This window comes from Sinocyclocheilus rhinocerous, unplaced genomic scaffold (assembly GCF_001515625.1).
Source record: "Sinocyclocheilus rhinocerous isolate Xijiao unplaced genomic scaffold, SAMN03320098_v1.1 scaffold383, whole genome shotgun sequence".
Lineage (NCBI taxonomy): Eukaryota > Metazoa > Chordata > Actinopteri > Cypriniformes > Cyprinidae > Sinocyclocheilus > Sinocyclocheilus rhinocerous.
Window position 1 is genome coordinate 163797 of NW_015643560.1, and position 26318 is coordinate 190114.

Consider the following 26318-nt stretch of genomic DNA (forward strand, 5'->3'; position numbering starts at 1 on the left):
GCTACAGCGATCTGTCACTCCACATTAAACAGCGCCAAAACGGTATGACCCCTTTAAATACTGCAATACAATGGACAGAATTTGAAATCTGAGACTTTGTTTCATATTAAAAATACCAAAGCACAATGCTTATTGCGATTTACTAGATGGGAGGTACCCTTCAATGTTCCGTCCATTAACTGAAAACAGGCTAGACTAATCGATTCTTGGGATTTAAGAATCGATATCGTTTCGTAAAACTGAGAATCGATTATAATCGAGATATCGATATTTTTTACACAGCCCTACTTAATGCGTAATGCAGGACACTCCAGGTTAAAGCTAGAAGTTATTTTGGCGTTATGTGGAGTTAATTTGAGGTTGTGCAAAACAGATCTTCCATCTCTAGTTTTCTTAGATTCTCGAGGCATGTTAGTGTAGAAACACATTACTGATAGTCTTCAGATCTGCAGAATCAGTAAGAAAAGACTACTTCTCTTTGAGTTCCAAGCGATCTGGATCGGTTTAGGTGCTGGGGTGTGGTTTTGTGGTGAAGTACAGTGAAGAATGCTTTGGAAGACCTCGAGTCTGGGGTGCATGCAATGTGGTTATGGTTGGCTTGTCAGCAATACCAGAAATTCTGGAGGTTTTTTGTGAGCATTGAGCATAGTTACATTCTTTACACTAATTTGTTTCAAAAGCATTAAATCTGATCTGGTAAACATAAGTAAGTGTTTTTGTTAAGTTTTAGTTTGATAAGATCTGTGTTTAAGGCTTTTGTCAGAAGTCTTGAAGGACCATATCCATGTCCATTTAGTCCGCTGCTTCATTTAGTCCACTTCCAGTCCGTTTATTTTAAAAATCTAACAGATAGATAATGTGGCCAATGCAACACAATCTAATAGATAGATAATTATGTGGCCAATGCAACACAGCAGGACATTGGGTTGGCAAAGGAAGACAAATATGAATATTTCATGGATATCTACCCATCTGCATATTTCCATAGGTTGACATGTGCTTCTTGTTGAAAAGTTCAGTTTATCTGTTTATAGTTAAAAATTCATGCAAACTACACAAAACACTGGCTAAAAACCAAAACCCTTTCCATGTGCCGTAGGCCTAATTTTGATTCCAATTTTCAAAACCTCCTTTACTTCCAGCGATTAGTAGAAAGTTTTTCCTGGAAGTCTGGAAGGTTCAGTTCCTGTGAAAGTTCTGTCCTCACAAACCCCCACCCTCTCAGCTCTCTCCTCAGCCATGGGTTACTGTTGCCAGGCTACAGCAGAGGCCTGTTGGTTCGTTTGAGCACAGGCCTGAAAGCCCGGCTGTTTGGGCCACTGCTCCCCCGTCCTTAAACAATAGGGTTCTGACTACTTTAGCTCTTTTATTTGGCCTACAAAGTGCTCCCCTACCCCCACTTTGGTTCCTCTTTGAGAAGATCGGGAGCCGGGAGGGGGCAGTTGGGGGAGGGGGGACAGGCTCTAGTTGGCAGTTTGGTGTCAGTATGGGCTCTTCACAAAGGAATGGAGCGGCTATATGCCAGACACTGCCATAGACTTTTTTTTCTTAGGGGACTTGCGGCATTTTGATACCCTGAAAGTTGCTTTAAACCTCAGATTTCCATTGTTTTCAAAGCAAACAAAACAGGGTTTAGTTTCAGTGACATTAATAGCAGGTGACCTACACTCAACTTACTTCCTATTAAGGAAAGAGTTGACTTTGTGAAATACATGGTTATTGTCTTTCACCTCAGTGTGGGAAGGATGGCTTCAAGTACCCAGGAGATTGAAATCCTGTTGGGAACTCTCTCGTGCTTGGTGCCTCCTGGACCATGACTGACCAGATGAAACTCTTTCAGGGAAAAGCAGTGTGTTTTTGCTTATCGTCCACAAGTGTTGTGACCTTAGACTGCTAGATGATTGTATGGTATTGTGCTAAAGAGAATAGTATCAGGTGACTTTGCCACAATGACCCTGAGATCAGGAAAAACGGCATTAGGTTTCAAAAGCAAGCAGAGATGCCGAACTTCACATACATTAATCATTCCAGCTGCAGCATCCAAAAAGCCCCTGTGTGCATGCATATATAAGTTACAAAAATCCTTGAGAGTCCAAAAGGCTTTCAGGTCCCATGAAATTCTTTTGATATGCTATGGAGATACACCTATACAATATTTTTGAATGAGGCCCTGTCCATTGTTTTTTCAATCTGACATATCTTGTGGTTTCTCAGCGTCCTAGGAGAGGAAAGTGTTTGTAAGTTACACAGCGTGTTTGAGTGTGCATGTGAGGTATTTGTGGAGGTGTTTGACTGCATCAGCTCCCTGAATTGTTTGTTTGTCTCTCAGTTAAGAATCATTGCTTAATTGTCAACCTGTCCGATTGCTTCATTAACCTACTTTCAACAGTTTCAGGAAAAGTGTGCTGTGACTGTGCTGCTATACTTGTGCATGTGATCTAACAGCCTGCATTCATGTGTGTGTTTGTGCACATCTGTTTGGAGATTTACAGACAGAATAGTGCCATTGTTTTGGGTGTAATCCTTTAAAGAAGCAGCAAGAAGGCAGATAGCCAAAGCAGTCCTGACAGATGTGAACAGTTGTTTAGTGCTATTTGCAGCTGGTGTGAACCATCATTGGTGTTGTGACATTGGGGGATTACTGTTTTTGCCCTCTTCCTAACTCAGCCTTTTCTACTGTGATATTACTTAGGGGCCAGGGGTCCAGTCTTGGTGTATTTGACTCAATAGTAATGCTGAGAAACATCCCACACCTGGCTAAAAGCGAAATGGCTCATTTCCATCCATATGACACTCAAAATTGTTCAAATTCTTCTTTGTAGAACATCCTCACTCACAGTGGAGCTCCTGCCAGGTTGAAGTTCCTTTACAATGAGTTGTTTTTCACTCTGAAAGTTCTGATAGGACTCTTGGCTGTATGTTTTTAGATGACTGATATGCACAGCCAAGGACCAGACAAAAGAATGTGTATTTTGGCTGCAGAACACCGTGTGAGGACAAATATCCTAACCTCCCCCTGCTGCTACTTGACCAATATCTACACATTCTCACACACTTTCACCAAGGTTTTCACGATGCAACAAGTATGGAACTCCAGCATGGATATGGATACACACACACACAGAGGGAATCAGTTCCAAAACTCACACACACACTTGCATGTTATCATGTTTTGCAAGGCCAGAGGCTCCCTTTCTTTGTGTGTGGAAATAGCACTTGTCAACACATCCACAATTCCTCATAGTCCAGTAACTCTTTGAAATCCCACGAGCAGTTCCTCAGTGATTGTGCCTATTGTGGTCCATCCAAAAAGTTTCTCTTTTGTTTAACCACGTGCTGACCACACTTTTTAAAATTTTGTAACAAAGGATACATGTAAAATAGGGCTGCACGATAAATCGCATGCGATATTTAACGCGCATCTTGTCAGAAAGCCGGTTCTGTAATCAGCGGTAAATCTCCATCACCTGCGGGCTTTCACATTGAGCAGCATTAACTACACAGAGCCGTTGTTCTCTGACGAGCTGCGCAAAAAATCGCATGAATATGAACGTGGTTTTGCGCAGCTCGTCAGAGAACAACGGCTCTGTGTAGTTAATGCTGCTCAATGTGAAAGCATGCAGGTGATGGAGATTTACCGCTGATTACAGAACGGCTTTACTGACAAGATGCGCGTTAAATATCGCATGCGATTTATCGTGCAGCCCTAATGTAAAAATAGCCCAGTTAGAAGATGTACCCCAGAATCTGACCTGTTTGGCCTTCATCGCACATTCCTAACTGCTCATGTACACATGCACTCATTCACTCTGCACATTTACATCAACTGCTTCTTAGAGCCAAAGACAGGATAACAACAGGTTGCAAAGTAGGCTCTGTCTAGGTATTTTTCAGCATTAAAAGGCCCATTGCCCGGAATGGTTATTTTTTTAAGGGCTTGAGTATCAGACTGCATGCTAGTTGAACCTTGATGCGGGTCTCCTCCCCGTCTCCTCAAAACTCTTAATGCCGCAACTCCTAGTTTCATTTTTTTCATGACCCCCAAGATTCCAGACATAGTTAATTTGCTTCTAAATAAACCCAGCCAAACCATGACAAATAGTCAAGGGGATGAAGGGTAGGGGGTGATTGGTGGGGTGTCGTCTGTGAGGTTGCCACAGCAACAGGGATCTGGTATTCAGAAAGAGTGTGAGTGTTTTCAGAGTAGGAGACGAGGGATTACAGGAAATATGACATGGCATGACTCTCCGTACCGGACTCTTCCCCCATCCCACCCTGCAAAAGACATTCTCTCCCTAACAGACGCCCCCGACCTGCCCCCCACTACATTGCCTGACATTATCATCACAATCAGACTGCTGACCTCTGACATTTGACCTCCCAGCATGTGAAGGGTTCATAAGGAAAAGCAGTGTGCCGCGTTGGTGGCTTCAGGAGATGGTATTCATGAAGAATTTCTTCTTATTGCTGCTCTGTTTCTTCATTGTTTTCAAAGAAAAACTCCCCACAGACATGTAGCCTTAACTTATGAAATTTCATGTAGCTGGCTATATTGAAAAAGAGTAATAACAGACATGATTAATTATGTTTTTGATACCAGCCTTCAGTTTGGTCCAGTAGGCCTCTTTCGCTTCAAATTCTCAGACTTTGATTAAAAAAAAGAAAAGAAAAAGAAAAACAACCAACCATGGCCGGGAAATACACTCTTATGTTGTGAAGTCAACAGTATTACTATTAAGCAGACATCACTAATGAACGTGAGTGAAGCGAGTTAACATTTTTCTTTTCTTCCTCAAGCACTGAATTTTATACTTAAAGGGGTCATATGATGTTGCTAAAAAAAAAATTATTTTGTGTAATGAAATGTTTATGCGGTTTAAGGTTCAAAAAACATTATTTTCCACATACTGTACATTATAGTTTCTCCTCTATGTCCCGCCTTTCTGAAACGTGTCGATTTTTACAAAGATCATCGGTCTGAAAAGCGAGGTGTGTCCTGATTGGCCAGCTATCCAGTGCATTGTGATTGGCCTGTAACACTCCAAAGAGAAAGGAAAACTTGAAATCGCATCAATGACCCCTTTAACATAACCGTTTCTGTTCAATATCTGACATAAATATCTTTAATCATAAGACTTGGGCTTCTCAAAGCCAACAACTTAAGATCGTAAGCTTAAGCTTGGCTCCGTTATATCTGTTTTTTGGTTCCAGTTCCAGAATAGTATAATACTCCCATATGAAGCATTTCTGTAAGTGTGTCCTCCAAACAGAACACTGTGGCCTCTTATAGATCTTATAGATCCTAAAAGGCTAGCAGGCTCTCGCTGTGGTGAAGCAGAGGTCTAAAATGGCACCCCCTATAGGCCAAGCCCTTATCTGAAGCCCTCTCTGAGGTCAGAGAGAAACTGCTTCAAATAAGTGTGGGGGAGGAGATGCCAGCCACAAAAGAGGCAAAACAACAAAGGGACAAATAGCTCAGTGTAAAAAAGTGGTCATCCTGTAACAGAAAGAGGAGGAAAAGCCATTGTTGTCTCTGCCCAGGGGTTATTTTACAGTGAAAAGAGAGAGAGGGCCTAAGGGGGGACACCGAGAGAACAGACCATCCCAGTGCTTGTCATCAGCTTCAAATGGTGTTTTTGATGTGGGACTTCATCCTGTGGCGGGGCTCCCTGTGTGGGTGTAGGGTTACCCAACACACACTGGCTTCTTAAGCCTAGCTTACCAAAGGCCCCAGAACCCATGAGAGAGACTGCCTTTATTAAGAAAAAGTTGTTTATTTTATCGTACCTGTTCAGTTTCAGGTCCCACTCAATTGTCCATCAAGATAACGACCTGTACTGAAAAGCATAGAATTGGAGCAAAAAGAACTGTATTCAACTGCCACAAAGTGGCTTGACCACCATCTCATACCTATGGTTTGTTGTCTCCTGTCTTTTGAGTGGTCTCCATTGTGAAGTTAACTCATTGAACATTGTATACAGTTTGCAAGGTCTCATGGGTGAACACAGGCAATTCTGTCATTCACAACCGTGTTTAACTATTGAATGCAGTGGAGAGATTGGAAAATCAGTAATAATCCTGGAATGCAAACTGGCATGGAGAGAAGCATGCTTTCCGGATTGGAATACCAGATAATGTGGAAAGTGTGCTCTGCTGTTTTAGTCAAGGCAGACATGTATGCAACATCTGGTGGATAGCATGAAATTGAGTATTTTTCTATGTTTGTGTCTGTGTGTGTGTTTGTGTGTGTGTGTGTGTTATCACCTGCTCACTAACTTTGTATTATAATAAGATATTTAATATTTAATGGTACATCAGAAACTTTTATCAACAACCAATGTCAAGTATCTCACCCAACTCATGCAAAGAACATCTATTCTTTGCATGAGTTGGGTGAGATACTTGACATTGGTTGTTGATAAAAGTTTCTGATGTACCACTAAAAGGCTTCTATGTTCAGGTGGTCATGTTCTAAATTTGTGCCCCTCGACAGATGCCGGCCTGGTTATATTGGTTTGCTCTGTCAGCATATGGACCCCTGTCACCGCTCGCCTTGTCTAAATGGAGCAGCTTGCAAGAGCCAGGTAGCCAATGGAATCCCACAGTACACCTGTGTGTGCCAGCGGGGGTTCAGAGGTAAGGATTAGGGTGTCTTCATGTTGTCATGATACAGTTTGTGGAAAATATAGGTCTGTTTGTGAATGATGCTGCTTGTGTTTGCAGGTCAGGATTGTTCACTGATTGATGCATGTGCCACAAATCCCTGTGCCAACGGTGCCCGTTGCACCAATTGGAATAATCACTACAACTGCTCATGCCCACCTGGGTATCAGGGCAAGAATTGTCGCAATGATATTGATGAATGCCGCAAACTTGGAAAGTGCCTTAACGGTGGCATTTGCATGAACACACATGGCTCATTTCGCTGTGAGTGCCTTGCTGGGTACAGCGGGCGCACATGCGAGATGCCCACCCAGCCCTGCGCCCCCTCACAATGTCTCAATGGGGGCACCTGCCATCAGACCAGTGACCAAACCTACGAGTGTGCTTGCTTGCCAGGTACAAACAGACAAAAACCATGCAGGCATTCATGTAGACACACACCCTTTATCATATTCCCATACTCATTCTTATCCCTCGGATTCTGGGTTTCCCAAAGCGTCTGGACTTTCCAGGCAGTGATACCTCATGCTTTGCTATTAATAGCTCAGAGTGAGAGAAGGATACACATGAGAGTGAGTGAGAAAGACAGTCAAAGCGTGGAAGAGAGAACGCGAGTGTGCTGCTGTGGCAGGAATTTACTTTATGACCTTTCTGATCCCCTCTGGGGAGCAAGCAGGAAATGTCTCTCGCCAAAGAGGAAGTCATTGAAACTGTGAGAGATTATAAAACAAGCAAACATGGCAGGGAGTATGGCCCTCTGGAGCAGAGCTCTGTCAGGTCCTGGCTTTGCCGCTGTGGGAACCGCCGTGAGAATATGTAAACACTCAACACCCACTGAACCTTTTTACTGCTCACTTTACTCTGTACATCAATTTATCAATAGCTGTGGAGCAGGATTAAGTGAAAGTTATTAGGTGTGTTGGGGAAGAGAGGAATAGATCAGACATTATTACTTCCACAGTTACCTCCCTGTTTCCTGTGTCATACCATTTAATTTCTCCGCCTAGGCTTCAGGGGACACAACTGCGAGGAGAACGTGGATGACTGCCCTGGACACAAGTGCATGAATGGTGGGATCTGTGTAGATGGTGTCAACACATACAATTGTCAGTGTCTGCCTGAGTGGACAGGTAAATACACACTTTTTTTCCATGTGTACTTTTAATTTTCCAGTTAAAATAACTTAAAAATAATTTGACATTTGTTTTTCTGTCCTTAGGCCAGTATTGTGCTGAGGATGTCAACGAGTGTCTCATGCAGCCCAATGCTTGTCACAATGGCGGTACATGCTTTAACACCATTGGAGGACACACCTGTGTATGTGTCAATGGCTGGACTGGGGATGACTGCAGTGAGAATATTGACGACTGTGCTACAGCTGTCTGCTTCAATGGGGCCACGTGTCATGACCGTGTGGCCTCCTTTTTCTGCGAGTGCCCGGTGGGCAAAACTGGTACGACTATCTTCATCATCACTCCTTATTTGTAGGTTTTATCCATTGTTCTCAGAGTCCAATTAGTCACATTCTGCTGTTCCTGCAGGTCTGCTCTGTCATCTGGATGATGCTTGTGTCAGTAACCCCTGTAATGAGGGGGCAGTGTGTGACACTAACCCTCTGAACGGCCGCGCCATCTGCACCTGCCCTGCTGGTTTTGTTGGTGGAGCCTGCAACCAAGACATGGATGAATGTTCCATTGGTAAATTTACTGCATTGTGAATGCCTCCCTCTTGTTGATTCTTTCTGTCTCTTCCTCCTTTTTGTCTCTGTCAGTAGAGAGCAAGTATTAACTGACTCTTCTTTCTCTCTCTTGTGCCAGGTGCCAACCCCTGTGAGCATTTTGGGAAGTGCGTAAACACGGAAGGCTCATTTCAGTGCCAGTGTGGACGGGGTTACACTGGCCCTCGCTGTGAGATTGATATCAACGAGTGCCTGTCCATGCCCTGCCAGAACGGCGCCACCTGCCTGGACCGTATCGGCGAGTTCACATGCATCTGTATGCCTGGTATGTCAGTGAACTTGACCTTAACTTACACAGAAACACTAAATCTGCTTCTAATCAATGTGGACTTCCAGACTGTATGACTATATAGACCTACTTAAGAAAACATGCAAAGTCCAGAGGAGGATTTGTTTATGTAATCACTTAACACAGTGGTCATTTGAGAAGGGTAATCAATTGAAATAGAAAAGCTTAGTCCACATGGGTAAGTCACAGAAACCACAGACCAATACTGGCTTTGTGTCTTCAGCACATGTACCCTGCACGACATGCATCTTAGTTTTTTTGGGGAACTATACAAATCGGCGCTGGGAGCGGGGTGTATTAGGCAATCTGGGAGAGAGGGGGAGGAGTGTGCAGTGAATTATAATGAGATCTTGAGTGGTGGGAATGGAGTGGAACAATGGGGCCCCTCTATGCTCCGTTCCTCGCCCTTCGCACATAGAGGGAGAGCAAACTTTTTCCCAGCACTTTCATCCCCTCCACCCCCCACCCCCCACTTCTGCTCATACCCCTTTCAATTCCACAGACACCTCTTCTTCCCCACCCTCCTCATCATCGCCGACTTGGCCCTGGCTCACGTGGAGGGGCCAATTCTTTCTGATTCCATGCTGTCGTCAGTGCACTGGCCCCGGCCCACACTCTGTTTCACCTGAATGGGGTGACACACAACAGCAGCACTCTGCTGATTATAGAACATGTGTGTTCTCAATGGAGAGATGACCACAGGGCATCCTGTGGACAGTAGGGTGTGGTGCTTCTAGTCAAAGCAGGGGCCCCAGTTTGCATAGATAGAGCAATTCTCCATTTCCTGTGAAACATGAACTTGCTGTAGGGTGCAGTGTAGCAGAACATCTCAGTGTGCGTCTGTGGGCCCCTGTGTTGTGAGAAACTGCAGTCTGAGAACCGTCTTCAATGCATCAAGGGTTAGAACTGTGTTTCACTCATGGTTGTCTCTCTACCAGGCTATCAGGGGAAGTACTGTGAGGTGGATGTCGACGAATGTGAGAGCAACCCCTGTGTAAATGATGGCATCTGCCGAGACATGGTCAATGGCTTCACCTGCACCTGTCAGCCAGGTATGAAACATGTAATTTTACCAGCATCACCAGATCAACAGTATGTGTCAAAAGAATGCAAAAAGTTCATTTGTGTGGTCGCATAATATACAATCTTGATTCATGTAATAGCAGGCTAAACCCAACTTTGCCCCCTAGCCTGATAGAGTTTTTGCGTAATTACTCATTAGAGTGAGGTCTTGAGCGCTATGCAACTGCGTGCCCAAACAAAGACACCATTGTGGCCACTCTACACAAGCACCCCTCCTCTTCCCAACTTGTCCACAGAGAAGGGACAGCAGTCTCACCCGTCTCCCTCTGCATAGAGGTGGTGGGGGGAACAGCAGCCCTGCTAATGAGATTCTTTTCCATGTCCGCAATTTACATCTGGGGCAGACAACCCCGCACCCCCCATTTAGCTATTGAGCCTGTAGCGTTTGTGCAAGGAAAGAGGGAGGGCCGCTGGCCTTGAAGAAAACAATTCTAGCATCTCCCCCTCTAACCTTCTGCCCTAGGCATCAACATAGATCCGATCATAACACTGTTAATCAACACAACACCCTCTAAAGATACAGAAATGAACATTTCTGTGGGGCCCCAGCCTTTTTTATGAACTTACTAGCATGTTTTCCCAGACAGGGGATACCAGTCAGTGTTTAAGGCCCACTGCCCGCTCAGTGCCTACACGACTGCTCATTTTCCAGATAATGTCATTTTAATCACTACAAAAATATAAAGAAACTTGATTAATGTCTGCCAATATACATATAATAGGCCAGATAATACTTAGACATAGATCTCAAAAATTATCCACATACACAGGATAATGCACAGATCAGATCTAGAATATGATTGATAAAAACATTTTCAAATCTAGTCTAGGGCAGATTGTGATTGTTGGATGGATTCAGAGAATGAAAAACCTGGGCATATTCTAAAACTCCAGTATTCACTTCAAATCAGATGTTTCAAATTCTCTTTATTAACGATCTGGAAGAGAATCAAAACACAGTGTATGTTAATAATGATATACAGCACTAAGATCATAAATTCAAATGGAGATTCAGTGAACCTTCTTTGAAAACTCAATTCCACTTTAGCTTCAAATAACCCAAGGGGCAGACATGTCCAACTAGGCTGAGCTCTACTGCCCCCAAAGCTGAACCTAATGACCTGACCAGTGTGTGGAGCTCACCTCTGCTGCCTCAGACGGACCTCTAACCCCTATGTTTGCCTGTCCCAGGGTTTACTGGCACCATGTGTCAGATCGACATAGATGAGTGTGCCAGCACTCCCTGCCAGAATGGAGCCAAGTGCATTGACCGTCCCAATGGGTACGAATGCCGCTGCGCTGAAGGTAAGCTGCTAAATGAAGATGTGTGTCTGATTGTGTGTGCCTGCTGTGCAAGAGCTTTGTGGAGCCCTTCAGGGTTCAAAGTCAAAATCATCATCACTGACTAGATCCAAACACCTGAACGTAGTGATCTCAGGGTCAGATGCTTCTTGTTTCTTTAATCGTTCTGCTGGGCAGGCTGAAGAGAAGCCCAAGATCCCCCTCCTTTGCCCTGCAGACCCCAATGTCACAGGGTCACCAAGGACGGCAGCTGCTGACGAGGGGGGTTATGCTCGGTCATCACCCCGACATCTGTTCATCTGTAACCCACAATGCATACCCACACAGCACCGTATGGCACAACCAAAGCTCCCAGCATTCACTTTCACATAGTTGTGCCTGTAGGAATGGCTATTTTCTGGTTTTAATTTATCCAACAAATTAGCATGAAATTGTATGTGAATGTTTTGGGCTTAAGATACAGTACATACTGCATGTGTCACTAGGCTTTTAGAAAGCACAGACATGGAGTTTGTGTATTGTCTGAAGCAGCCTGCTGTTTGATATTCTCTGTGCTCCAGTTCCCCTCTGCTGAGCTGTCCCGTTAGCTGGGACGTAGGGTATTGTCCCGCCTCTCGAGGGAACAAAAAAAGCAGGTCTGTGAGGCCTGTGAAGGGCTCTCTCTCTCTCTCTTTCTCTCTCACCACCACAGCCCAGCCCAGCCCTGCCCTGCTCCTCACAAGGCCGCTGCCTTGACAGCCTGTCGGCATGGAAACCACGGGAACAGAGACTCCAAACTGTAGAAGCTTTCACAAGAGAGAGAAAGAAGGAAACGGAGGTAGCAGACAGAAAAGAGAAAAAAACGGATTGAGACTAGGAAAAGGGGAGAGAAATTTTCAGACCAAAAAAGCAAGGGGGGCAGTCAAGGGGTTGCTGGTTAAGAAGGATAAAGGGTACAAGCGAAACCGAGGAAGTATTTACACCCCAGACAAAAACACAAATAAAGGGCATTGAATCACTCATGCAGACTTTGTGAGCTACAGTGGTCATGAGCAGACAGAAAGAATATCGAAATAGTAGGAACGAGGACAATGCAGTTTCGTCCCACCTAGCTTGTGCAGTAATGGCCCACAGAGGGGAAATTGTTCCTGACAGGCAAGAAACACAAACACAGGAACCTGTAGAGCAGCAGAGACTTACTCACTACCTCACTCAGTCCTTGAGATGTCGGGTTAACAGAAAAGTACCATTCTCTGCTTATTCACTCCTACACATCTCCTCTTTGTCTTCAGGTTTTGAGGGAAGGCTGTGCGAGAGCAACATTGATAACTGCAAGCCTGACCCGTGCCACCATGGCACTTGCGTAGATGGCATTGCCAGTTACACTTGTAACTGTGAGCCTGGCTACACTGGCTACCGCTGCGAGAACCAGCTCAACGAGTGCCACAGCAACCCCTGCCAGAATGGTGGCAAATGTGTGGACCTAGTCAACAAATATATCTGCCAGTGTCAACATGGCACTTCAGGTGAGGGATGATGTATCAATAATTCAACTGCATTTGTTACATTAGGTTTTCTGTGTTTCATATTAAAAAAGGTTTTTGCTTCTCACACAGGTACCAACTGTGAAAACAACTTTGACGACTGTGCTAGCAACCCTTGTGACTATGGAATCTGCAAAGATGGCATAAACCGCTATGAATGTGTCTGCAAACCTGGCTTTACCGGTGAGACGGAGAGATCTCCCCCCCTCTTTTCTTATACAAATTAATGAAAAGTTCGCAAATTCAGGGATATGCAGAAAATAAATTTCTCTCTATAAATTTCTCTCCCTTTCAGGGCCTCAGTGTAAAGATGAGATTGACGAGTGCCAGTCTAATCCCTGTCGCAATGGAGGAACCTGCATAGATGATGAGAATGGTTTCCACTGCCAGTGCCCTGAAGGCTTCCATGACCCGTACTGTTATTCACAAGTGGACGAATGTGCCAGCAGCCCATGTTTGCATGGGGCCTGCAGAGACGATCCTAATGGGTACAGTTCCATAACAAACTTTAAAACTAGCAGGAAGTAAATAAATGGGGACTTGTTTTGAGTGTGACTCTTGTTTGTATTGCTCCTGCAGCTATCGATGTGACTGTGAGCCTGGATGGGTGGGTAAGAACTGTGACCTAGACCGAAACGATTGTTTGCCCAGCCCCTGCCAGAATGCAGGCACCTGTTTTGACCAGCTCAATGGTTTCACCTGCAAGTGTCGGCAAGGTTTTAGAGGTGAGATATACGCTACATTAGCACAGAATGCCTACTAATAATAACAACAAAAAGAGATTTTATTACACATTGTTCTACCGAAAAGTACAGACTGTCCTCTCATATTTATTCAACCTCTGCCACTGAAAAGGGTCTAATGTTTCCCTAATAAAGCATTAGAACTCAGACATAACTCCCCCTACTGCAAGTTCTTAAAAAATTGCACTCTTCTTGCCAATAGCTACATTCTGACAGCTGTCTCCCATCCTCAGGTAACTTATGTCAGGTGAACATCAACGAGTGTGCCTCCAGCCCGTGTCTAAATCAGGGCACCTGTGTTGATGGAGTCGCCAGTTTCACATGTCTCTGTGAGCCACCTTATAGCGGACCCACCTGTGCAGAACTGCTCACACCTTGTACTCCGAACCCCTGTGCCAACCATGCTTCCTGTGTGCATACACCTGACTACCATGGCTACCAGTGTAACTGCCAACCCGGATGGCAGGGTGAGTCAATAAACGCATTCTGATTCAAGTCTATAAGAATTGAGTTTGCTAAAGAATGTCTAACTCTAAGTGTCCTTCCCACCACAGGTCAGTTGTGTAGCACTGACATAAATGAATGCACCTCTAACCCCTGTAAGAACCGCGGGACCTGTACCAATACTTTGGGTGGCTATGTGTGCTCCTGCCGTGCTGGCTACACTGGACCCAACTGTGAAACAGATATTAATGACTGCTCACCAAGTGAGTCAAACTCAACAGAAACCAGGTTTTTATTGCTGGTCTCACAAATGAAATGGTTTCAACTTTTCTTCACGGTCTCATAGTGTTTTTGGTTTTGTCAGACCCCTGTCTGAACGGAGGATCCTGTACAGATGGATTAAACACATTCCGCTGCAGCTGTCTGCCAGGCTTCACAGGGGCACGCTGTGCTACCGAGGTAAATGAGTGTCAGAGCGCCCCCTGCAAGAACGGAGGCGCTTGCACCGACTACGTCAACAGCTACACTTGTACTTGCAAACCAGGCTTCACAGGCCTTCTCTGTGAGACCAACATACCAGACTGCACTGAAAGGTGAGACCGTGAATTCACTCATACCTTATAAAAGAAATGCTGTAGCCAATAGTAGCGCAAAAACAAATAACATCCTCTATTTGTTTTAGCTCCTGTTTTAATGGAGGCACCTGCACTGATGGGATCAACGGGTTCAAATGTACCTGCCAGTCAGGATTCACTGGAGATTACTGCCAGTACGAGGTGAACGAGTGTAACTCTCAGCCATGCCTTAACGGAGGAGTTTGTCAAGATGCCCTCGAGTCATATCGCTGCTCATGTCCAAAAGGCTACACTGGCCCCCGTTGCCAGGTATTAATTCCAGATTATGCCATAACCTAAACATGCTTGCAACTTTTCTAAAGTTACATACAATAAAAAATTTATTGGAATAGAAGAATGAAATAAAAAATAAACAACTAAAATCAGTGTTAGAATAGAATCATTAAAATAAATTGTTTCTTTTTATCTCTCTTTTAGTATCCAGTTGATTGGTGCAGGCCGTCTAACCCATGCAAGAATGGTGGTCGCTGCAGACAGAAAGATGCCTCCTTTACATGTGACTGTTTGGGAGGCTGGTCAGGTCGTTATTGTGACATCCAAGGAGTGTCTTGTGAAGTTGCAGCCAGACAGAGAGGTATATAATATTGCATGTAACTTTATTTTACAAATACAGTTTAAATATGATCTTCTCATTGTTAACTGTCCAAACAGGACTCCAAACAGATGAGCTTTGCCACCATGGTGGACACTGTGTCAATACTGGCAACACACACTACTGCAAATGTCGCGCAGATTACACAGGCAGTTACTGTGAGTCCCAGTTTGACCACTGTGAGGACAAACCTTGCCTCAATGGTGCCACCTGTAGGAGCTACATGGGAGGATTCACCTGCGATGTGAGTAATCTTAACACTGCTACAAATAGCATATATTATCATTTGTATTAGTATAAAGCCTAATTACCTATAGAATATGAAGAACTGAAGAACCGGTTTTGAACTGACATGCTTTTCCTCCAGTGCATGCCTGGTTATGAGGGGAACAACTGCGAAAGAGAGGTCAATGAGTGTCAGTCTCATCTGTGTCAGAATGGAGGAACCTGCATTGACCTGGTGGGACATTACATCTGCTCTTGCCCTCCAGGCACACTGGGTAAGATAGATTTCACAAATTACATTTAAAATTATCAATTTACCTGACCTGGAGTAAAATGCAAAGAATCAAAGTCTCAAGTGCAAAAATCCAAATATACAAAACTGTTCAAAACTTTGGGGTCAGTAAAGTTATTTGTTTTATAAAAACACAGTATAGAAAACAGTAATGTTGTTACAATTTAAAATAAGCCTTTTCTGTTTTAGCATATTTTAAAATGTAATTTATTCCTGGGATGCAAAGCAGCCATTACTCCAGTCTTCAGTGCCACATGATCTTTCAGAAATCATTCTTATATGCTGATTTGATGCTCAGTAAACATTTCTTATTATTATCAATGTTGATCATGTGTGCTGCATGATTTTTTAGGATTCTATGAAGAATAGAACAAAAAGAGCATAATTTAAAATATAATTTTTTGTAACATACATTACTGTCACTTTTGGTCAATTTAATGCATCCTTGCTGAAAGTATTCATTTATTTCAAGAAAAAATCTTACTGACCCATAACCTTTGAACAGTAGTGTACATAGTTAGACATAGGTTGGAATAAGGTCACTGTAATGTTTTTATTATGACCTTTTTAGGGGTCCTCTGTGAGATAAATGAGGATGACTGCGCAACTCCCTCATGGCCTCGGGGCATGCCCAAGTGTCAAAACAATGGCACCTGTGTGGACAGGGTTGGAGGGCACAGGTGTAACTGCCCTCCCGGCTTCACTGGAGAACGCTGTGAGGGAGACATCAACGAGTGCCTTTCCAACCCCTGCAACCCCTCCAACAGCTTGGATTGCATACAGTTGCCCAATGATTACCAGTGCATGTGCAAACCTGGCTTCACAGGTGAGGGATGTCTGAAAACTGAAAAATGTGTCTGTGATTTACATAAACAACATTGTAATGTGTCTCTGAATACTCACTTCATTGTGTCTTCAGGACGAGGGTGTCAGAATAGATTCAGTGTGTGCGAATCTCAGCCCTGTAAGAACGAAGGGGTATGCTCCGTGTCCAGCAGCTCGCCACTGGGATACACTTGCACCTGTCAGCTTGTGAGTATCCAGGCCTTATATGATATAAACTATAGCATTATGATCTTTACTGTACTGTTAAACTTCAAAAGCAACTACTTAACTCCTCCTTGTCTCTTTCTCAGGGGTACGCAGGTGCTAACTGTGAGAGGAGCATGAACTGCAAAGAGCTGCCTTGCTACAATGGTGGCAGCTGTACTCTTACCTCACGAGGTGCACGTTGCACCTGTATTCAGGGCTTTGGCGGGCCACTGTGTCAGCACCGCAGCAATGACGGCTGCTCCTCCAAACCTTGCCGCAATGGAGGCTTGTGTTCAGAGGAAACCAGCTTCCCTTTTTTCCACTGCCAGTGCATCAACGGCTGGAAAGGCAACCGATGCGAACAGGAACCAGGGCCGATGCCACTTTGCCCTAATGCTGAATGTCACGGCAAGGCCAATGACGGTGTGTGTGATAAAGAATGTAATTCGTTTGCCTGCCGCTGGGATGGAGGTGACTGCTCTCTGGCTGCGAACCCCTGGGCACACTGCACAGACCCTCGCTGCTGGCGGCTCTTCAACAATAGTCAGTGTGATGAGTTCTGCAACAATGCAGAGTGCCTTTATGATAACTTCGACTGCAAGAACAAAGAGAAAGTCTGCAAGTAAGTCTTATACTAAGTCTAATCATGCTTCATAGGACTGTTTATGATGGCCTTCCTCTAACACATTCTCTTTTCCCTCAGCCCCATCTATGAGACATACTGTACCGACCATTACGCAGATGGGCTCTGCGACCAAGGCTGCAATACTGAAGAGTGTGGCTGGGATGGACTGGATTGTGCAGAGAAGATTCCAGAAGACCTTGCAGAAGGCGTCCTGGTTATTGTAGTTCTGCTGCCTCCCGAGGAGCTGCTAAGGACACAAACTGCTTTCTTGCAGAAACTAAGTGCAATCCTGCGCACCACATTGCGTTTCCATTTAGATCAGAATGGGGAATACATGATCAGACCCTATAAAGGACGTGAGACACGCATTAAACGGGAGCTTCAACCTCAGCAAGAGGTCATTGGGTAAGTTGGGGTTACTGAAGTAATCAGTGCAATCTCATTTACTTTTTTACCTTTGCACAGCGAAATTTTGCATTCCTCATGAGCATTTCGCCTCAGATTCGAGTTTCTTGAACTTGGAACATTGACCAATATAAAACAGCTTAGTTTGGAAGTACACCTCTCAGTAAGCAGTGCTTCGTGCATCGCTACAATATTGACAATACCAAACATTTGTCAGCAAAATATCACCAAAATTTCACTAATGTGAATGTGCCTTAACAGATACTCTTTGGCTCCTCTGCAGGTCTATTGTATACTTGGAAATAGACAACAGGCTCTGCTCACAGGGTTCAGATGACTGCTTCCGCAATGCTAACAGCGCTGCTGAATACCTGGGTGCTTTGTCTGCTCAGGAGATGTTGAATTTCCCATACCCCCTGAAGGAAGTGCGCAGTAAGTATCCACACTTACACAGACTTAATTGCTTTCTTACGTAGGTCCCATTGGTATAGTTGGATTTTATAATCACACTAATCATACTCTTTTAGGTGAAAAAATTAAAGATCCTGATGAGATCCCTGAATGGGGTATGCTACCATTAGTAGGAGTAGCTTCTCTCTTCTTGTTGGTAATCTTGATGGTGGGCATGTTGATTGCCCGCCGCAAACGTGAACACAGCACACTCTGGTTCCCTGAGGGCTTCTTGCTCAAGAAGGAAACAAGCAGTAACAAGAACCGCAGAGAACCTGTGGGGCAAGATTCCCTGGGCATGAAGTGAGTCTTTCATGCATTATCAGTGCTTTTAATATAACTATTGTCAGTATAGTTCATCAAAATATCCCTTTCAAAGGGACTAATTAGCATTCATGACTCTTTGCAGACACATGCCAAAGACAGTGGAAGAGTCTCTATTGGCAGATCACAGTGACCAGTGGATAGACACAGACTGCCCAGAGGCAAAACGACTTAAGGTGACTGACCATTTATTATTTCTCTTACGATGTATGCATCAATGAAACAGTTGTATATCTTACTATTGTTGGGTTTTTTTGTACAGGTGGAAGAGCCCAGTATTCTGTCAGATGGTGAGGATGCAGTTGACAGCAGACAGTGGACACAGCACCACTTGGCAGCGGCAGATATCCGTATGCCACCTTCCATGGCTCTCACGCCTCCACAGGGAGAGTTTGACAGCGATTGCATGGACGTCAATGTCCGAGGCCCTGGTACGATATGTTTGGCTTTCTACTCTTACTCCTTGGTTAAGCCAAGTTGTCCTACCTTATCAGTGGCCTTGCACAGATAAAGTTTAGATACAATAATAGCAAATGTATTCAAAACATTTACAAACTATTATTTCATTTAGATGGCTTCACACCCCTTATGCTGGCATCCTTCTGTGGAGGTGGGCTGGAGCCAGAGGTGACCGAAGATGATGATTCAGAAGAATCCTCCGCCAACATCATATCTGACCTCATTTACCAGGGAGCATCGCTTGCAGCTCAGACCGACCGCACTGGAGAGACAGCTCTGCATCTGGCTGCACGCTATGCCCGAGCTGATGCAGCTAAACGGCTCCTGGATGCTGGGGCTGATGCAAACGCACAGGATAACACAGGCCGCACACCTCTGCATGCAGCTGTAGCAGCTGATGCTCAGGGGGTTTTCCAGGTAAAGTCACCTACAACCAAATATATAAGTAGATATGGACTATTGAAACAATGTCAGTGCTCATGTATCCCATATTCTTGCTTCTGCAGATTCTGATCAGGAACCGTGCCACAGACCTGGATGCACGCATGTATGATGGCTCCACTGCTCTGATCCTTGCAGCCCGTCTGGCAGTAGAAGGCATGGTGGAAGAGTTGATCACCTGCCATGCTGATGTCAATGCTGTTGATGAACTTGGTAAATGCAAAAGAAAAGAAAAAGTTCCTGCTCTTGATGTGAGGTTGCATTGTTTCTGATGGTTCCATTCTATCTCCACAGGAAAGTCAGCTTTGCACTGGGCAGCAGCAGTAAACAATGTTGAAGCTACAGTTGCCTTGTTGAAGAACGGTGCCAATAAAGATATGCAGGACCTTAAGGTATGCAATTTTATTCTTTCATATTCAGATTTAACTATCTCAGCCATGTTGTTAATTATTAGATTAACATTAACATAGATTAGATATTAATTATAATCTATCTACTATCTTTAGGAGGAAACTCCACTATTCTTGGCTGCCAGGGAAGGTAGCTGTGAGGCTGTAAAGGTGTTGTTGGCTCACTTTGCTAACAGGGAGATAACAGATCACATGGACAGGCTCCCTCGAGATATCGCCCAGGAGCGCATGCACCATGACATTGTACAGCTATTGGATGAATATAACACTGTGAGAAGTCCGCAGGGACATCCAGGGGCAGGTCACCACCTATCTGGTAGCCACACACTCTCACCACTCATGTGCCCTCCCAGCAACTTCCTCCAAGGGCTGAAAAGCACCCCGCAGAGTAAGAAGAACCGTCGCCCAGGGGCTAAAGGCATAGGTGGACAGCACACTACCAACCTGAAAGATTTAGCCAAAGGACGTAACAAACAGCTGACACTAGACATGCAGAGTGCTTTGCTGGAGAGCTCTGTCACGCTCTCCCCTGTCGACTCGCTGGATTCACCACGCGGAGGTGCCAGCAACGGCGGCTACATCACCAATCCAACCTCACCGGCCGCCATGCCTTCTCCTGGCCTTTTCCACTCTTCCATGTCTGTCCCTACCACTCCAATGGTGCACAGCAGTATCTTGGATGGCACCAGCCCTTTTGCAGTCTCCCTAGCTCAGCTGAGCGACCTGAGTGATGGTAGGCTCTCCATGCATGGGCGTGTGGTCATGCAAGGAGGCGGCGTCAACCAAGGCCCCCACAACTGCGTGCTGAATGCCGGCCAGATGAGCCTCAACATGGGTATAGTAACTCCAGTAAGCGTGCCATTTGACTGGCACAACCGCATGCCTCCATCTTCTCAGTGCAGTCAGCCCATGGTCAACATTATGCATGCAGTAAGTAGCCAAGCAGGCATGCTCCCTCGGACACCGACCCTGCAGCAAAGCAGCATGCTCATGCACCAGCAACAGGTGTTCCGTAATGCCCAGCAGCCCATCCTGCAGCCAACACCAGTCTCCAACACACCCTCTATTAGCCCGGTCAAACTGCCACCCATTGCAGAGCAGCAGCCGCAGCAACTTCACAGCCACGCCCTTACCAACCCCAACCTCACCCGCAGGGGTTCCTCCACTCCCCCGACCCCACAACAGGCACAGCCTCCTCCAGCTTTCTACCAGCCACAGCAGCCACAGACTCAGCCACCGCAAGCCTCGGCAGCCCCTCAGGCTTCGCAAGCACAGGCTATCCCGTCTCAGGCACCCCCGGCACAGGCGAGCGTTAGCACCGCAGGCCCGGAGGATTACCCCACACCGCCCTCCCAGCACAGCTGCAGCTCTGCCATGGATGCAACACCCAAGCATTATCTACATGTGCCCAGTGAACATCCTTACCTGACCCCTTCTCCAGAGTCTCCAGAGCCCTGGTCCAGTCCCTCCCCTCACTGTGTGTCCGATTGGTCTGACTCCACCCCCAGCCCAGCCGTCACAGTTCCTACTCAGACCCAGATTTCGCATGTCCAGGAGTCCAATGGGAAGATGCAGGTGTTTGCTTGAGCAGCTCAAACTACCTTAAATGTTTGTGACTTTGAGAGAGTAGAGTTGACGAGCGTTTTTTACTTACCTGTCAGCCCATTTCCAAGATTTTAATTGGATTAGGATTGACTGTTTTGCGTCAAAAAGACTGTCTGCTGGTGTTTGCAGAAAGAAAGTTAAAGGGAAATTTGTGTTGTCTTAAAGTAGAGTTGGGAAGCATCACTCTAAGGCTTGTTTTTTTTACTTACCTGTCAGCCCATTTCCAAGATTTTAATTGGATTAGGATTGACTGTTTTGCGTCAAAAAGACTGTCTGCTGGTGTTTGCAGAAAGAAAGTTAAAGGGAAATTTGTGTTGTCTTAAAAAGAAAAGACAATTTAATGAAGTAAGACGTTCTGTCACAGATGGACTTAATTATAAAAAAAAAAGTATATGAAGAATACCACGTCTTTCATTTCAAAGACTTGGGGACACTCCTGAAACTAACAAACTTTTAAAAAAAATAGATTGAGAGAAAAGTGAAATGTTGAAGGAAATTTCTTTCTTTTTATTTATTGTCTTATGTTTTCCAAACTGCCTTGTGGGTGTTTTCACCCTCTTTCTGTCTCTGTTGTTTTTAGTGACCCCCATAACAACTGCCTTACTACTCCCAATATATTATGTGGGACTTGTGAGATCTCCACAGGTTACATGTTACTACTGTTACAAGAGGAGCAACTCATGATTGCTTAGTTCGCCAGTTCCGCCCGTTTCATCAGCAGCAACTGATACAGTCAGAATTTATACACCAGGCTTTTGAGTGACATGCACACACACATAATGAGATTAGAATTTTTACAAATTTTAGTGATATTTATTTAGTCTAGCATTCAGAAACAGATTGGCACATGAAAACAGAGGTATATAGAGACCAATACAAGTGAAAATATTCTGATTTAAAATGATTTTATACGTTTTGTAAAAGTATTTGTATGAATGTAGAGGGGCATCTGTGAAGCACTTCAAGGGGAAAAGCTTGAGAGAGAGAGAAAGACGGTAAGAAAACCCTTAAATCCTAGTTCAGCATTTATAACAGTGCATAAAAGCGCATCTCTAAAACAGGCCAGTGTTTAGAATGTTTTCAGTGTTGTGTTGTATCAGTGGAAATGATTTTACTGAACATAGTTTCTTCAGTGACTTCACCGTCTTACATAGGCCTGCGCTGGCCAATGTTCTACCCGTTCCCTCTCAAAATCCCAGCCAGTCACTTGCCTTATAGTCTTGCCTTGTGTAAATTTGTTTTCTATTTTTCCTTTTATAACCACATTTGGAACCAGTTACCTGTGGAACATTGATGTATTAAGCTGTGTTATTAGGCTGCTGCTCTGCGTCACTTCTTCAGTGACACCCAACTTCCTTTCCGCAAACATTCCTGATCAGAACCCACCAACCAGCACTCGTGGAGCCGATGACCGTTGCGGAACTGATCTCACTGTGTTCCTGAGCCCTCACAAGCACTTCATTTCAAAACTGAACAGCTGCAGCTGACACTTGACCACTAGAAAGTCTTCCTCTGGGGCTTTATGAAGCCAAGGCAGTGTGGTTGATTTAGTTTAATGTAATTTGATCCCTCAGGTCCAGAATTTCCATGTGGTCTAATCATATTCCAGCTCCTTTTGGTTTGGATAGCAAGCATATGTGTTGTGTGTTGGGTACATGGCTAACGGGGTTCTAATGGTCTGCTATTGCTCTGTCACTCCTCAGGGAGGTGTTATATAGCATGCAGTGTTGTCTGCATCTTTAGCAGTTCCCACCCCATCAGCCTAGACGATGACATCTGTCGTGTCTGGTCAGAAGGCGTGAGATGGGAAACGCTACCATGTAGTGATGCCCCTGGCTTTCTGTAACATGTCCGTATGTTCATCCCTCTTCAATATTCCCAACTGTAAGACCTGCATTTGATGACACTGACAGGTGTTTTCTTGCTATCGCCAAGAGGAACACGCCCATTTCACTAAACTATGGCACATAAACATTGCTCAGTTTCAGCCATACATTATTATTTTTTTAAATAGTATTTGTGCTTAATCTATTAAATTTTCATGTACCACATTTCAAGGCTTGTGGTGGTTTTGGAGCACATTCTGGACCTCTTTGTTATCTTACATAAGTAGGCTACTACTAAGCTTTGCTAACCCAGCATAGGTCTTCCTTTAATTCACAACTTTTCACTTCTCATGATACAGTTCTCCAGATATTTTTGAAATTCCAGTACCTTTCTGTAAATATGTTTCACCTTGTTTAGGTCTACTTGTTTATGAGAAGTCTTATGTTTCTAAAATGAATATGTACTAAAAAGAACAAAAAGTAAATGTACTTTTTATTAGCATTAAGGTGAGGATGTGACTGTGTATTGGTCTTGCATAACTAGAACAGCCATAGATATTTTCTATTGTCATTATTAATTTCCTATACTTGTTTAAAAGTAGTTTAAAACCATTGTATATAAACAGTTTTTCACAGTTTCTTTCTACAGACAAAGTTGTAAAATATGTTACTTCTAATAAAGCAGTAGAAACTACATTTCCCCTATGTCTTATTCTTTGTCTCACCTCTTTTATATTTCCGTGCATTCTGAATCCATTATTTTGTTTTAGGACACACAAACTGGGAAACTCTAGTACTCACTAAACACTTTTTGTCAAATATCAATCCAAAACATCTATTTAATGATGCTCATAATGAAAATAAACTCACTGGATACTCAATGATTAAACACCAACAGCCATTCGTGGTGGAGAGGCTTTCACATGGAGAATTTAAAAACACAATCTGACCTCGACATTCAGTGCTATTGCAGCTTCTCCATGTAAAGTCATGAATACAAGAGTTGTTTGTTTTTGCACATGTGGGAAACTTCAAGTCTGTAGCTCATTTATGTCGTTGCAAAGCAACCACATAATGTCACTAACCCACTCAATAATTGAGATTAATTTAAGCAACAACAAAAAAATTGTTTGCCAGTTTTTTTGTTTGTTTGTTTGTTTGCAATTTAGTTGCACATTGCTAAGCAACTAAAGTACCAATTTATACATGAGTCATATGAACTGAATACCAATAGAGCTCCGACAGTGCTGATTTGTTGAATCATTGGATTTTTTTTTTTAACCCAAACATCATGCAGACCCTAAACACTCAAAATAAACGTTTTTCATATTTTATTTTAAAGGGCTAAGAATTTTCATGTATTAATCACTTTTTTTTATTGCCAATGTGTGAACAGCTTAGCGAAACTTAAAAAAACGAGACTTTCCCTGACTTCCTAGGATGGCACCACAGTGATAAAACGGATTCGGATGGCGATTTATTCACAGTGGAGCGTTTAGTGACCCTACGAACCCGGGAACGAGTTGCTCACGTGGCCGAATCGGGCTTTTGAAAGCCTGTAGACTGATTATGTGGAGGACGTTTTTGGAATATCAAAAGGATGTGACATTACGCGCGCTCCCGAGAGCCTCTCTTCCGTTCTATAACACAAGAAACAAATGCTTACATAATGTTTAATATACTATACTGTACTGTCTGTAACGTTAATGTGTCAGCGTTAATGTGTCAGGCAAAGAAAGGGAAAATTCAAAATAATAAAAAATAGTCTCACATAGCCAGATCTAAATACACTTCAGTATCAAACAACAGAACAGTGTAATTTTAATTACCTCACCTGTCGTCGTGATGCCGAACTGCAGCAAACATATCCACATCGCTATGATCAGATGCTTTGTTAACTGCTACTTTCTCACTGCTGTCATTTTTGTTGTGTGTTTATTTTTGTGAGGAGAGCTCAGGGAGAAAGAGCAAGTGCTAATCGCGGTAGCTGCACTTCTGGTGGCATGTTTGTGCTGGCAGCTGCCTTTGTACTGGATAAGAACAAAAAGAACTTTGCCGTGACCACTGAATTTAAGTAAGGCTAAGGTCCACAGGAAGCCTAGAGCTTTCCCTATCCTATCTTTTTTCCCCTAGTCTCAAGAAATATCTGCGTCCACACGAAACCACGAAACCGACACAAAACGATGTAGTATACATGCCAGACCAGTATGTGGCGCTGTAATTCTGCCACAGAGATACACTAAAAACGGAGAAGACTTGGACTATGTGCATAAACCTTGCCGTACTCTAAGCCCCTGGATGAGACCCCAGTTCCTTCTGGAAGGAGTCCAGATGGGGATGTTGTGTTGCCGCAAAACGGTTACGACGGACGCGTCCCTTACGGGCTGGGGAGCGGTCCATCAGGGATATCCAGTTGGTGGAGTCTGGACAGAGGTACATCGAGACTGGCACATAAACTGTTTGGAGATGCTTGCGGTTCTCCTGGCTCTCGAACAGTTCTTACCCCAGCTGAGGGGTTATCATGTGTTAGTCAGGACAGACAACACGGCAGTTGTGTCGTACCTCAATCGTCAAGGGGGACTACGTTCTCACCCCCTTTGCAGGCTGGCGAGGCGTATTCTTCTCTGGGCTCAGACAAAGTTCCTGTCGATCAGAGCAGTCCATATCCCAGGTCGCCTGAACTCAGGAGCGGATCTGCTCTCGAGACAGAGTCTGCAGAATGGGGAATGGAGATTGCACCCCCAGGTGGTGGATCTTATATGGCAGAGGTTCGGCCGAGCGAAAGTGGACTTGTTCGCTTCGAGCATGACTACGCACTGCCCGCTTTGGTTTTCCCTGTCTCCCCCGTCGCCTCTAGGTCTGGATGCTCTGGCCCACGAATGGCCCAGGACCAGTCTTTATGCTTTTCCCCCAATCCGGTTGCTCCCAGCAGTCCTATTCAGAATACGATCAGAAGAGTGGAGCACCTGTTGCTGGTGGCCCCGCGGTGGCCCACTCAGTCGTGGTTCTCGGACCTGGTCAGTCTGCTAGCCGGCCCTCCATGGGAGGTTCCCCTCAGACACGATCTGTTGACACAAGCTCGGGGCATGATTTGGCATCCTCGACCGGAATTATGGAGGTTATGGGCGTGGCCCTTGAGCGGAGTACGCTAATGTGTTCTGGTCTCTCGGCTGAGATTACGACACTATTATAAATTCTAGGGCTCCCTCCAC

At 44.5% G+C, this 26318-nt stretch overlaps 1 protein-coding gene across 2 annotated transcripts in view; it reads left to right on the plus strand.

Annotated features, from left to right (window-relative positions):
- LOC107757359 (neurogenic locus notch homolog protein 2-like) overlaps positions 1 to 21734 on the plus strand; it is a 30028-nt gene extending 8294 nt beyond the window's left edge. Inside the window, exons 3-34 of one of the 2 annotated variants that reach the window (XR_001641934.1) lie at positions 6494 to 6636; positions 6724 to 7059; positions 7671 to 7793; positions 7883 to 8116; positions 8205 to 8360; positions 8481 to 8666; positions 9629 to 9742; positions 10965 to 11078; positions 12347 to 12580; positions 12671 to 12781; positions 12894 to 13086; positions 13178 to 13323; positions 13575 to 13808; positions 13896 to 14048; positions 14150 to 14378; positions 14468 to 14669; positions 14838 to 14994; positions 15072 to 15256; positions 15380 to 15512; positions 16101 to 16355; positions 16449 to 16561; positions 16666 to 17183; positions 17265 to 17591; positions 17875 to 18023; positions 18119 to 18344; positions 18451 to 18541; positions 18628 to 18796; positions 18937 to 19241; positions 19331 to 19478; positions 19560 to 19657; positions 19772 to 21312; positions 21456 to 21734. Coding sequence is in view for 1 of the 2 variants with exons in the window: in XM_016574800.1 (XP_016430286.1) it covers positions 6494 to 6636; positions 6724 to 7059; positions 7671 to 7793; positions 7883 to 8116; positions 8205 to 8360; positions 8481 to 8666; positions 9629 to 9742; positions 10965 to 11078; positions 12347 to 12580; positions 12671 to 12781; positions 12894 to 13086; positions 13178 to 13323; positions 13575 to 13808; positions 13896 to 14048; positions 14150 to 14378; positions 14468 to 14669; positions 14838 to 14994; positions 15072 to 15256; positions 15380 to 15512; positions 16101 to 16355; positions 16449 to 16561; positions 16666 to 17183; positions 17265 to 17591; positions 17875 to 18023; positions 18119 to 18344; positions 18451 to 18541; positions 18628 to 18796; positions 18937 to 19241; positions 19331 to 19478; positions 19560 to 19657; positions 19772 to 21262 (7273 nt within the window). In the remaining variant the exon portion in view is untranslated. Of the gene's footprint in view, positions 1 to 6493; positions 6637 to 6723; positions 7060 to 7670; positions 7794 to 7882; positions 8117 to 8204; positions 8361 to 8480; positions 8667 to 9628; positions 9743 to 10964; positions 11079 to 12346; positions 12581 to 12670; positions 12782 to 12893; positions 13087 to 13177; positions 13324 to 13574; positions 13809 to 13895; positions 14049 to 14149; positions 14379 to 14467; positions 14670 to 14837; positions 14995 to 15071; positions 15257 to 15379; positions 15513 to 16100; positions 16356 to 16448; positions 16562 to 16665; positions 17184 to 17264; positions 17592 to 17874; positions 18024 to 18118; positions 18345 to 18450; positions 18542 to 18627; positions 18797 to 18936; positions 19242 to 19330; positions 19479 to 19559; positions 19658 to 19771; positions 21313 to 21450 lie in introns of both variants that reach the window. The other variant, XM_016574800.1, reaches the window with a different exon arrangement.
- Positions 21735 to 26318: the final 4584 nt, after the last annotated feature.